Source organism: Gymnodraco acuticeps, unplaced genomic scaffold, assembly GCF_902827175.1.
Source record: "Gymnodraco acuticeps unplaced genomic scaffold, fGymAcu1.1, whole genome shotgun sequence".
NCBI classification, from domain to species: Eukaryota; Metazoa; Chordata; class Actinopteri; order Perciformes; family Bathydraconidae; genus Gymnodraco; species Gymnodraco acuticeps.
Genome location: NW_022992310.1, coordinates 599080 through 612544, shown reverse-complemented (window position 1 = coordinate 612544; position 13465 = coordinate 599080). Strand labels below are relative to the sequence as shown.

At 38.6% G+C, this 13465-nt stretch overlaps 1 protein-coding gene across 1 annotated transcript; it reads left to right on the top strand.

Moving 5' to 3' along the window:
* Positions 1-2446: 2446 nt before the first annotated feature.
* On the top strand, positions 2447-12719 carry rp2 (RP2 activator of ARL3 GTPase). The gene is given in 9 exon segments (XM_034208212.1): positions 2447-2714; positions 5262-5486; positions 5489-5525; positions 5528-5698; positions 5701-5816; positions 5818-5950; positions 8250-8363; positions 9561-9646; positions 11012-12719. Coding segments are annotated over 9 exon segments (1131 nt in total). The 5' UTR covers positions 2447-2549; the 3' UTR covers positions 11096-12719.
* The last annotated feature ends 746 nt before the right edge of the window (positions 12720-13465 follow it).

Sequence of the window (13465 nt, the reverse complement as noted above, 5' to 3'; positions counted from 1 at the left end):
AAAATATTCCCTCTGAGATGAAGTCAAGTATAAACAAATACTTAAAATGTGTACTTAAGAGCAGATAGCCTTGAGTAAACACTGCTCTTTTAATAAAGCCATTACCATACATTACCTACTCTGCCGTTTAGTATGTCTACTACATATAACATCATGAGGTAACGCAGGGGGAAAAAGGCACGTACAGGAAGGCCATATCCTCAAAGCATCTCTCACAGATGCATGATGGGAGATTACCTATTATTAGCGTGGCCTATTGGTTTAAGGTGCTAGCTAATCTGAAGTCTGCTCCGACATGTAACAAGTTATTTGGTTTTGTTGTTGAGTGAGATGTAAATATATTATATATAGTATAAATAAATAAACCTGGTGTTCAAAAAAATAAACATACACTTACATTTTGATTGCCTTTTTTTACTCTGCACTTTTCAGTTATTTCCCTTTATATTATGAGCATAACATTATTGTTTTTATGATATAAGATATGTAATTAACAAGTTTGTATAATGAGCTTTTTGTAGTTGACAACACCCCGACCAGAGAGTTGTGTACGACGCTGAAGTTGGCTTCCGATTCAGAGCACCGATTCGGCAGTTAAGGGGAAAGTTAAGGGACATTTCATTTACAGCGCTGAGCGAACAATCCTCCGTGTTTGAACCTCTTAAATCGCTGCATAGCCGATTTATTTGGACTGGATTATCCCAGAGAGTCTAAAGATTCTTTATAACCCAGTTTGAGATTTGTGAAATCTTTATTCTATTTGTGAAAATACAAAAAAGGGAGATTTCAGTGCTTTTTTCACATGTAGACCACATTAGACCAGGTCCTGATCTAAAACCACTAGACCTAGACTCATCAAATCTGGACTGGATTATCCCAGAGAGGCTAAAGATTCTTTATAACACAGTTTGAGTTTTGTGAAACCTTTATTCTATTTGTGAAAATACAAACACAGGTGGAAGGCTGAGGTTGCTGCAGCAGGCCAGGATCAGAATCAGAGAGTGAACCTCCCAGCTGGGCAAGCCTTTATGCCTTCTTGTATTTTTTTCACAAATAGAATAAAGGTTTCACAAAACTCAAACTGTGTTATAAAGAATCTTTAGCCTCTCTGGATAATCCAGTCCAGATTTGATGAGTCTAGGTATAGTGGTTTTAGATCAGGACCTGGTCTAATGTGGTCTACATGTGAAAAAAGCACTGAAATCTCCCTTTTTTGTATTTTCACAAATAGAATAAAGATTTCACAAATCTCAAACTGGGTTATAAAGAATCTTTAGACTCTCTGGGATAATCCAGTCCAAATAAATCGGCTATGCAGCGATTTAAGAGGTTCAAACACGGAGGATTGTTCGCTCAGCGCTGTAAATTAAATGTCCCTAACTTTCCCCTTAACTGCCGAATCGGATACTCTGAATCGGAAGCCAACTTCAGCGTCGCGTGAGGTGTGTTCAATGTGTAACGGTGCGTTCAGGGTAGGCTGGTAAATTACACCTCTTTCCTGAACGTTGCTGCAAGGTAATTTGTAGTGTACTTAAGTGCATATTGATGGTGCTTTAAAAAAAAAAATGTTCTACTACTGAGGAAAATATTGTACATTTTACTGCACTATTTGATAGTGAGTGAGATAGTGAGTATATGTATCAACAACAAAAAACACCTTTCATTTAAGAATACTCTCATGTCAACAAATAAACAAAAGTATTGCACAGAAGTAAAGAAATACGGAGTAAATATACATACCAACACGGATAAGAGATATTGCTAGAGAATATTTATATAATACAATAGTTAATTTGAAGAATACACTATAATCAGAATCAAGTTTATTGCCAGGTTTACACATTACACTTTAAGCAAACATTTGTATCTTTTACTTGAGTAAGATCTTGATTGCATAGTTATGAGCTACTTGTAGTGGAGTCAGGAGTGCTATATCATGGTGAGATAAGATATGATAAGATGGACCTTTATTGATCCCTGTAGGGAAATGCAGGTGTTGTAGCAACAACGGAACAAGACAGAAACACAGAGAGTACACATGGGATAATAAGAATAAGAATACAAAATAAAATGAGAATAACATAGTAATAGTATGAATAGAAATGACAACAATGACATGAGTTATACACTATGTATAAAGGTTAAACATACATTTAAATGTGCAGGTAATCATACTTTAACTTGAATTCAATACATCATGCATCAGTAGATAGATGTGTGCGTCTCTATTTTGATTTATGTTCAATTAAATACTTTATAATAAATAAAATATGTTTATAATAAAAGCAACCTGCGGAAGTAGTTTGTTTTGTCCCCAAACGCTTCATGGGATTCACGCCTCTCTTACGTCACCCAGTCACTCCACATCAGCCTTGTGATTGGCTCTTCACACGACTGGGACGGTTGCGATTGGTTGCGAAACGAAGCAGAGAAACAGGAAGCCAAAGAAAAAAAAATCTTTTCAACTCAAGAGCTCATAAGCCTCTCACTCTCTCTCACATTTGATCGTGTTCTCCTTCGTTACGGGTTGACGAAAAACTCCAAGCAACATGGGGTGCTTCTTCTCTAAAAAATCCAAAAGGAAGTCCTCGGAAAAAGATGAACGTACACCGACAACAACGACCGTTGAAACTACGACGACAAACAGCTCGGTTCCCCTTGGCAACAACAGCGAGGAGCCTCCGAAGCAGTACAGCTGGGACAAGAGAGAAAAGGTGAAAACATGACATTTAACGTTAAATAAAATCATTAAGATGAATGAAATTATACCTTTTGGCACCTGGAAGTCTTACCTAACAAAACCCAACAAGTGTGAGATGCTTAATGCCTTTTCATTTGTGTCATTAAGTCGTTTCCAGCTAGCTATTTAGAAACAACTCGAGTGCAAAGGGTTTTCTCAGGTGTATTGGTGCTTACATAAACACAGCGAGATACACTTAGATGTGAAATTAACAGGTAACACTGAAAAAAGACAATATTAACCCTTATATTTTGTCAAATGAATTGATAGCGGAATTTAGAAAAAACCCTCATTAGCTTCTCACATACAAGGGATTTTCTCAGGTGTGTTGGTACATATAAACACAGGGAGTTACATTTAGATGGAAATATTTGTAGTTATCTATTTTAAGAAGGGACAATGCACATTCTTTAACTGTAGCCAGAGAGGCCAATTTTCATCTGAGGTCCCTGGCAGGTTGAAGGCATTTAAAGAAAACATACAAGACCACATGAAAAACATATAAGCACAATTAACTCACGATTGCAGCACATATAAATAACATTATACCTTTTTTAAAACCTTTTAACATGCAACACATGTTTATTGTACTCATTGCTTCCACCCACCTAATGCAATGAAGTACATCCTTTTACATGAATAAAATATAATTTAATATATTACACAACTTAAATTGCTGCATTGACAAAAATAAAGAAAAATAGTTTTTTCATTTACAAGGATATTGTCTTGTTTGTGAAAATGTAAACACTAAGATACATTAAAAATGTACGCTTTTTGTCACAGGTATGCAGAGGTACTCTAACAGTACTACAGTGTACAAATACTCAGTTTCCAAAAATGTGAACTGATTAAATGCCAGAGTTTTTTTCAGTGTTGGAGGAAGTTTTCAGATCCATAACAAAATAAACTCTAATAGTGAAAGAGTGGTACTAGATACAGGGTTAGATACATTGAAGTCAAAGTGAGGAAGTTGATCATTTTTGTAAGAAAAATATAAAGGAATATATATTATAAAATAAAAAATTCCCCGAAAATATGACAAATATATTTAAAATATTTTCACAATGGAGTATTTTAATAGCAAATGCAAGATACCAAAAGACCATCCACCTCTCCATGTATCTAACCAGGTGAAAGGCGTATATAAAGAAATTAAAACTTGGCATTAGTGTCCTGGAGCAAATGTAAATAGGGCCGATATATTTGTGTATACATATGCTTTAAAGCTTTGTAATTTGTAAGTTTAATTCCTATTGATAATATTTGTCTTATTGAATCCATTAATCAGCTCGTTGGCTCTGAATCTCTCTCCATAACAGAGCCAAGCTCGGCAGAGTTTTATTACATCACCCAGTCTCAACATATTCAGCTTTACGTGTCGACGGTTGCTTAAGATGCATGCAACGCTCTGCACGCGTCCCCCATGTATCCAGCCGGCGTTATCTCATTATGGGATTACAACACTGTTCACAGCTGACCACACAGAGCATGACTTATTCAGACTATGTAGGCGCGGACTAGGTCGTGGTTCCACTTCCGTTTTTTAGGATGTCGCCCTTTTTATAACAGTGGTTCACCAAATAACACACTAGCCATCAGTATCCGGTGTGTCTAAAACTAGCTTATGCCTACTGCAAGTTCACTTAGTCTGAAATATGAGAAGAGAAACTACTGTAATGTTAGTGAAATGTTACAAAAAGAAGAGAAGATACGCGGAATGAATGGTTTGATTTTAATACATTTATTCGTAAAGCAGTTTTTAAAATGGGAGCTCTTAAGTTCTTTTTTAATGGAGAGCATAATCTCAAATTCAAAACAAAACTCAAGAACTGCAAAATAGAAGGACACGGTTCAAAGGGTGTGTAAAGAAACGTATCAAATTATCCAGAAAGTATAATAAATTCAACTTTAAAATGTAGCTGGTTGCACAACAGAGCTTTATTATGTAAGCAGCTTATTCACTCTTATGTGAGTTGGATTTAAAGGGTCCCTATTATTCATATCAGTATTTAGTGTCTCTACATGTCTCCGTGCTTTAATGTTCAAAAAGCTCTTTATTCTTCTCATACTGCCTGTGCTGCAGCACCTCTTTTCACCCTCTGTCTGAAACCAGAGCCCAGTCTGCTCTGATTGGTTAGCTGGCCGGCTCTGTTGTGATTGATCAAGGGCTTAGAGATGTCCCGTCCCTTAGCCTATCACGCACAATGTGTTGGAGTGCTAGCCAATAGAAGTGCAAGTGTTACATAGTGGTGTCACTATGATCAGGAAGTAAACAAAGCAGTCCAATTGAGGCGTTTCAGGCAGGGGGGGGGGCATTTACATGTACAAAAACCTACAGAAAACACACTACTGGAAAGGAAAAACCCAAAAGCATAATAAGGCCTTTTTAATGTTTTCTACTGACGCTTACAAGAATATCTGCATGTTAAGTAGATAGTAACATTGAAATATATCCGATACTGTTCTGTAAATACTGTCCATTCTCCTTTGACTGATGGCGCCCCCTCTCTCTGCTCAGGTTGACCCCAAAGACTACATGCTGTCGGGGCTCAAAGACGTGACGGTGGGCCGGCATCCGGGCAAACTGAACGGCCAGCAGTTTGTGATCCAGGACTGCGAGAACTGCAACATCTTCGTGTTCGACCACGCGGCCACCATCACCATCGACGACTGCGTGAACTGCCGCATCGTGCTGGGCCCCATCAAGGGCAGCGTCTTCTTCAGGGACTGCAAGGACATCAAGTGGTGGTGGCCTCCTGCCAGCAGTTTCGCACGCGGGACTGTAAAAGATGGAGGTGTTCCTGTGCTGCGCCACACAGCCCATCATCGAGTCGTCCACGGGGATGAAGTTCGGCTGCTTCCAGTACTTCTACCCCGATCTCGCCTTCCACTTCAAGGACGCCGGCCTCAGCATCTTCAACAACAACTGGAGCAACATCCACGACTTCACGCCCGTTTCGGGGAGATCAACTGGAGCCTGCTGCCGGAGTCGTCCAAGGTTCTGGATTTTGTGCCCGTCCCTGACCCAGAGTCTGAATTCAAGTCGGTTCGGATCTCGGGCGACCCTGAACGCCAGCATCGTGCCTCTGACAAAAGGAAGCCGGCGTAAGGACAGCGATGAGTCCTGCCTCTTCGTGTTCTTCGCTGGGGAATACACCACCGCTAACGCCCGCAAGCTCATCGATGAGGTGAGGAGACGGCCAATCAGTGTGAGGAGGCTCAGTTTAAAGGGGACCTATCATGCAAAATGCACTTTTGTACGTCTTTTATACATGAATATGTGTCCCCGGTGTGTCAGGGAACTCACCAAGTGTCAGGAAACACAACCCTCTCTTTTCCTCCATACCCAAATCTCTAAAAACGGGGCTGCAACGGAGCTGATTATTATTTGAATTTTTCTGACGTCAGAAAAGGGGTGCTCCGCCTATATGGGCAACTCTCTACCTATTAGGCGAATGAGAGACCGCTCGAAAGCGCTGGAGACGCTGTAGTACATATGCCAGGCCTGTAGGTGGCGCTGTAGTCTGCCACAAAAGCAGAATCAGCCCTCGCAAAAACAGGGCTGGAAAAGAGCAAATAGAGCGAAATGAGGCATGGCTAAAATGCATGATCTGTTTGGTATTTTGAAAAATAAACTTCACAGACATGTTTTTATATGGCCCTACAATATGTTTCAAATATAGCATGATAGGTCCACTTTAAAGGGATAGTGCTGGAGTTTGGAAGAGAGGTTGTATAAAGCACTTCTCTATAGTCTGTGTATTACTGCAGTAGATGCATTTAGTAGAAACAGACAGCAGGAAGCTAAGCTGTCTGTCTGCCTACCTACCTACCTACCTACCTACCTACCTACCTACCTACCTACCTACCTACCTACCTACCTACTACCTACCTACCTACCTACCTACCTACCCTACCTACCTACCTACCTACCTGCCTGCCTGCCTGCCTGCCTGCCTCTACCTACCTACCTACCTACCTACTACCTACCTACCTACCTACCTACCTCCTACCTACTACCTACCTACCTACCTACCGACCCTACCTACCTACCTACCTACCTACCTACCTACCTACCTACCTACCTACCTACCTACCTACCTACCTACCTGCCTGCCTACCTGCCTACCTCCCTGCCTACCTGCCTGCCTGCCTGCCTACCTACCTACCTACCTACCTACCTACCTACCTACCTACCTACCTACCTACAATGTTTTTTGCAGAAGATTAATATCAAATGTATTGAATCCTTTTTGGTACTTTTTAAACAATATTTTATACATTTTTAAGACTTTTTGTTTCATACTAGGATTTTTCTGTGACATTTTTAAAGGTTTTCAAGATAAATCTGTGACTTTTTTTTTTTTACTACATAAAGTAATGACAGTTTTAATACTTTTTTTGCCATTTTTTATGACTCTTATAATTATCTTTTGAATTCAAATACAGGTTATAATGTGACTGCCTGGTAAAACTGAATCGACGCTTTAAAACTCCAAAGTTACACAATCTAACTTACCGAAAAAGGCATCAGTATTCCAGCAACTCCCTTTTTCCACAAGGTAAAATTACATTTCTTTTTGAAATAGCCTCTGGTGGAAATCAGAATAAGAAATCCTTTATTCATCTGCTGTAGGTCTGTGTAGGAGTTACTCGTAAAAACCGTATTATAATCCCACTGACTACCACCAGATATGAAGTGCTAAACAAATGGAGGAAGTGTTTATAGTACGTACATGGAAACATGGTGGTGGTGGTATTAAGGTTGACACTACTGGATAATACACTGATAACCTCTGGGTGCACTCAGCCACTTTCTTTAAAAGGTTACACAACTAATTAAAATAAAATAAAAACAATGTTAACCAGCACAGCCTGCAGGATTTTTAACAACATATAACATATTATAAAAAATTAAATATGTGCGTACATGATTGTGACATTGTCTACCTACCTACCTACCTACCTACCTACCTACCTACCTACCTACCTACCTACCTACCTACCTACCTACCTACCTACCTACCTACCTACCTACCTACCTACCTACCTACCTACCTACCTACCTACCTACCTACCTACCTACCTACCTACCTACCTACCTACCTACCTACCTACCGATTGTGACTTAGTTATTTATGAATTGAAACATATTGACTTCATTAATTATTGTTCAATTTATAATATAGATAATTACAGATGCAAAGTTGAAAGGATGTGTTTTATTCTTCCTGATCTTGACATGTTTTTATCACTTTATTTTCGATCTGACTTTGAGCTTGTACTACTCAGTATCTGAAGCCTGCTGTTCTGCTGCTTTAACATTCCTGTGATGTTTTGTGTTGCTGCCAAGAAAAAAGCATGACTCCATCACTAAAGCATGTGTAGCAGGCGCGCTGTAATCCAGTTCATCTCCCTCCGTGCAAACACCGCAGGAGTCTTGAAGTAGTTTTCTACAAACCTTGCTGGTTTTGATTAAATAACGTTTCCCTTCGCGTTCGCTCAGGTGGCGGCTAAGGCTTCGTGCTGGTCCAGACCAAGGAGGTGTCGATGAGACCTGAAGACGTGAAGAGGGTTTTCCAGAACAGCGCAGACGAGCTGGTGGACTGGATCACCAAAGGTAGGGTGGTACATTTGATCCAAAACACAACATATCCAAATTGTAGGAATCACAGTATTTCTTAAAGGCTGAATACGAGTTAGAATACATTTTGAATGAAGTATTGTCGTGCTAGAGAGATTGTTTAAAATACTTAATAATGCATTTTATTCATATGGTTGTCATGGTCGCCGTACAAGATCAAAAGCACAAAATCAAAAACCAAACACCAGCAGAAAAACAAGACCCATGAAATCAGTAAGAACAGAGGACGTGTCATGTGATCAGGGTGGATATGCCCGTGTGGAGAGATGTTGTTTTCAGACGTGATTTTGAAATGGAGAGGGAGTCAATATCCCTTATGTCAGGTGGGAGGGAGCTCCAGAGGAGGGGTGCAGAGCGAGGGCTGAAGGCTCCGGATCCTATGGTGGTTAATAATAAAGCTTTATTTATACAGCACTTTTCATACAACACATGCAGCTCAAAGTGCTTTGCAAAAAGGACACTTCACAAGTGGTGGTGCAGTGAGGGGATGGAAGCAGAAGACCTAAGGGTGCGGGTGGTTGTGTTGATGTGCAGGAGGTCGGAGGAGGTAGAGAGGAGGGAGGTTGTTAGCCTTACAAGTGAGGAGCAGAATCTTATCATCTATACGGTATCTGACAGGAGAAGCTGCTGGAGAACAGGATGTGGTTAATGGGGAGGGGGGGGGGCGGCAGAGTTCTGGACCAGTTGAAGTTTGTGGATGGACTTGAGAGGGTTTGCAGTGGTCGATGTGTGCAGAGAGCAGGGGTGAGCTTGTGAGGGACGGGTGGAGGAAGTGGATGTTACATTTATGGAAATAAGCAGACCGAATGACACGCCACATGTTCCCTGTCATTGTCCTGTTGAACTGTTTGAACCCTTCTTAGAATATTTGATGAATTGTACGGTTGTGCTTTGAAAGGCACTTTGAAATATAATGTATTATTACTTATATTTATTTATTGTCTCATCATTATTTATTCAAAAAACATATGAACATCGGTCATTATATACACATAAGACATTGACATCAGTGCTACACAGGTACACGTACGAAGTAAACAAATATAAACAAACAAGTCATATTTTAAATAAATATTTGTCAATACAACGTTTTATAAATAGTAATAATAAAATAAAAAGAAAGTATAACAAAAAGCCCATCTGAATCCGTCCCATCCTGTTTCTCCTCTGAAGGTCCGGTTATCGCCCTGGAGCTGAGCGGAGGCGGCGTGGTGGACGCCTGCAGGAGCATCGCCGACCAGGTGTTCCCCGGCACCAAGGTGAACGCTTTAAAGATAAATACAGAAAGGATGGAGCTCATTTCCTGCTGAAAACTCCACAAACAAACTCAACATGTTTTACACATGCCCTACGATTCACTAACACAGTGTGGTTTACAAATATAAAACTCCATCTACAAACTAATGCGTTATGTTTTATCAAACAAACACATTACATGTTTCTGGTGCTTTAAGTATATTTTGATGCTGATACTTTCCAACCTGAGAAACAACTTGTACCAGAGTATTGCTACACTCTGGTACTTCTACTCAAATACAAGACATTAGCACTTCTACTTTTACTCAAGTACAAGGATCTGAGTACTTCTACTTTACTCCAGTACAAGACCTGAGTACTTCTACCTCTTTACTCAAGTACACGACCTGAGTACTTCTACTTTTACTCAAGTACAAGACCTGAGTACTTTCTACTTTTACTCAAGTACAAGACCTGAGTACTTATACTTTTACTCTAGCATAAGATCCGAGTACTTCTACTTTACTCAAGTACAAGACCTGAGTACTTCTACTTTTACTAAAGTACAAGACCTGAGTACTTCTACTTTACTCAAGTACAAGACCTGAGTACTTCTACTTTTACTCAAGTACAAGACCTGAGTACTTCTACTTTTACTCAAGTACAAGACCTGAGTACTTATACTTTTACTCTAGCATAAGATCCGAGTACTTCTACTTTTACTCAAGTACAAGACCTGAGTACTTCTACTTTTACTCAAGTACAAGACCTGAGTACTTCTACTTTTACTCCAGTATAAGTCCTGAGTACTTATACTTTTACTCTAGCATAAGATCCGAGTACTTCTACTTTTACTCCATTACCAGATCTGAGTACTTATACTTTTACTCAAATGCAAGATCTGACCACTTCTACTTTTACTCAAGTACAAGATCTGAGTACTTCTACTTTTACTCCAGTACAAGACCTGAGTACTTCTACTTTTACTCAAGCATAAGATCCGAGTACTTCTACTTTTACTCCATTACCAGATCTGAGTACTTCTACTTTTACTCAAATGCAAGATCTGACCACTTCTACTTTTACTCAAGTACAAGACCTGAGTACTTCTACTTTTACTCCATTACAAGATCTGAGTACTTCTACTTTTACTCAAGTACAAGATCTGAGTACTTCTACTTTTACTCCATTACAAGATCTGAGTACTTCTACTTTTACTCCATTACAAGATCTGAGTACTTCTACTTTTACGCAAGTACAAGACCTGAGTACTTCTACTAAAGTATAAGACCTGAGTACTTCTCCCCCCTCTGAGCAAAAGTAATGGCTGTTGTTGTTTACTTGGCTGTTGTTGTTTACTTCAACAAGTTGTTTTTCTTCCTTTGCAGGTTTTCGTCTCTGAAAATAAAAACTCTTCCTCCAGAGACGTCGACAACTTCTTCAACTTCGCCGACATGCAGATGGGTTTGTGAGAAAGCGAAACGCTCGGCTCGAGTTGGATTGGCGGAAAACGAGATAGCAAATCACAGATATTGCGTATATAGAAAGGCTGCAGTTCGCCCGACCGTGAGTCTGCAGCCGTGAAGCTCGGAGCTGAGCGAGCTGTGAATATTTATATTTCTATGAATGTCGCTTTTATCGATTGTGAATGTAGAGCTTTGCTGTAAATGTTTAATTAATGTCGCTGCAGAAAAACCATGAGCACACGAACGCCTGAGGGAAAATATTTTATATAAATAAACCATATTTTATTCGTTCAAGGATTTATTTGTGTATTAGATAATGGACTTGTTATGAATGTATATTTGAGACCTGCTGTGTAGATGTTTATCACATATTTACTGGTTTCTGTTAGGCCAAAGTTTAATCGTGAACGTTTGCATTTTGGTTGATGTAGGCATGTGATTTTTATTTTGTGATATTTGTTTTATACTCTGCTAAATGTTTTTGTATGGAAACACATGTATTGTCTTTATCATTGTTTTTAGTAAAACGTTTCGTTACGTCTGACTTTATTTTGTTACGAGGCTTTTTAAACACTGTTAGAAGAAGCACTGCAGTGATGCTGGACACACATTAAGAACAATTGGGTAAATAGTTTGTCTTCCTGGGTTCATTTAGCTACTGATATTTGCAAAACTGATTAATTGTAAAGGATTATATCACCCTCAAAAGGCCCCTGTGATATTCTCATGACTCCACGGTGAACGAAGGACCAAAAAAACGATTCCTTTGTTTACTTCAGGGACATAGTGACATCAAACACTCATGCTCGTATTGGCTAGCGCTCCAACACATTGTACGTGATAAACTAAGGGGCGGGACATATCTAAGCGGTTGACCAATCACAACAGAACCGGCCAGCTAACCAATCAGAGCAGACTGGGCTCTGGTTTCAGACAGAGGGTGAAATACAGGCAGTATGAGAAAAATAAAGAGCTTTTTGAACATTAAAGCATGGCGACACGTCCAAAATATGAATCGAGAGATGTAGCACCCCTTTAAGGTATTTGATATAAAAGGATTCTTTTGTGCGATTTGATGTTTTTGAACAAGCTGTACATTTAAATTCTGTTTGTGTTAAGCTGGAAACAAAGTTCATTAAGTAGGTTAATTATTTTCCTTCATGTTGTTAAAGAAGCACAGATTTTGGTTTTAAAACATTCAATCTCAATGAATCGTGATGTTTCAAAGAAGAAACGTCTTCCTCTGTTTGATTACAGTAAGCAGCTTTCACTTCCACTTACTTAAAAAACACTATGATAATGATTTTCCAATCGATGGCCAACATCCCTCCGTCTGTATTATTCATTTATTCATTAATAACCTGCAACACAAGGCAGTTTCAGTTAAAGCAGTTTTGGACAGTTGCCTTTAAGAAGTATATAATAGGAATATTCTGTGATTTTGTATTTGTAAACCTTTTGTACTCGAGCATTGTTTTTTTAGAGCTATTAACTTATGAATGCACAATTTGTCTGCAATTTGACACCCTGTCTTTACATTAAAAGCGTAGGATATCTAAAAAAACACAATGGACACTGACTGCTTATTTAATATCACTGTTTTTTAATAAATGTCGAGGACAGATGTGAACCTTTCTGTATCTCATGATTTGATTTGTGTGATGAAAAATACTCCGGATTCAGGATTTAATGAACCTGATAACTAATAAAGGTTTTCAAATGATGGCCTGAAAGCAGAGTAAAGTTGCACAAATGTACGATTTTTAAAGGAACGTTTTTCTCAATTCTCAGTGACTTCCTGGAGTGTAAGTTGTTAAAAAAAAAGAGCCAATTTCAATAATAAACTGTAGACTGTGGCGATATTTCCACAACTCACATACATTTGACTAGCATGGTTACTGTGAGGGGGATGAGGAAAATGTGAAATATTATTATTATAATTATTAGGTAGGATTTCCATATGTTACACATTTGAAGTATATCATTCCATTTTATTTGTATTTATTAATTCAATCTAATTTGTAATCATATTTTATCAAATGCGTTTTATTTTCCATTGACTTTAACTCTATTGTGAGTTTGTATTTCTGTCCATCTCTTTTTTAGAGAGCAGCGGGGGAACTTAGAGTTGACAACATTATTACAAAATTAAATAATATATACTAAGATAAGAAAACGTAAAAATAGACATTAATGTAAAAAAACCAGATTACTTTTCACAATTGTGGTGTAGTAAGTAATTGATTTGAAGTATATTTTAATATGTAAAATATAAATACATTGAATTATACACGGAGTTTGCAAATAATTATTTTCAAGTGTTAAAGCAAAAATAAATAACGTTTTTGTTTTTTCCATTGTGGTCTAAGAGATAGA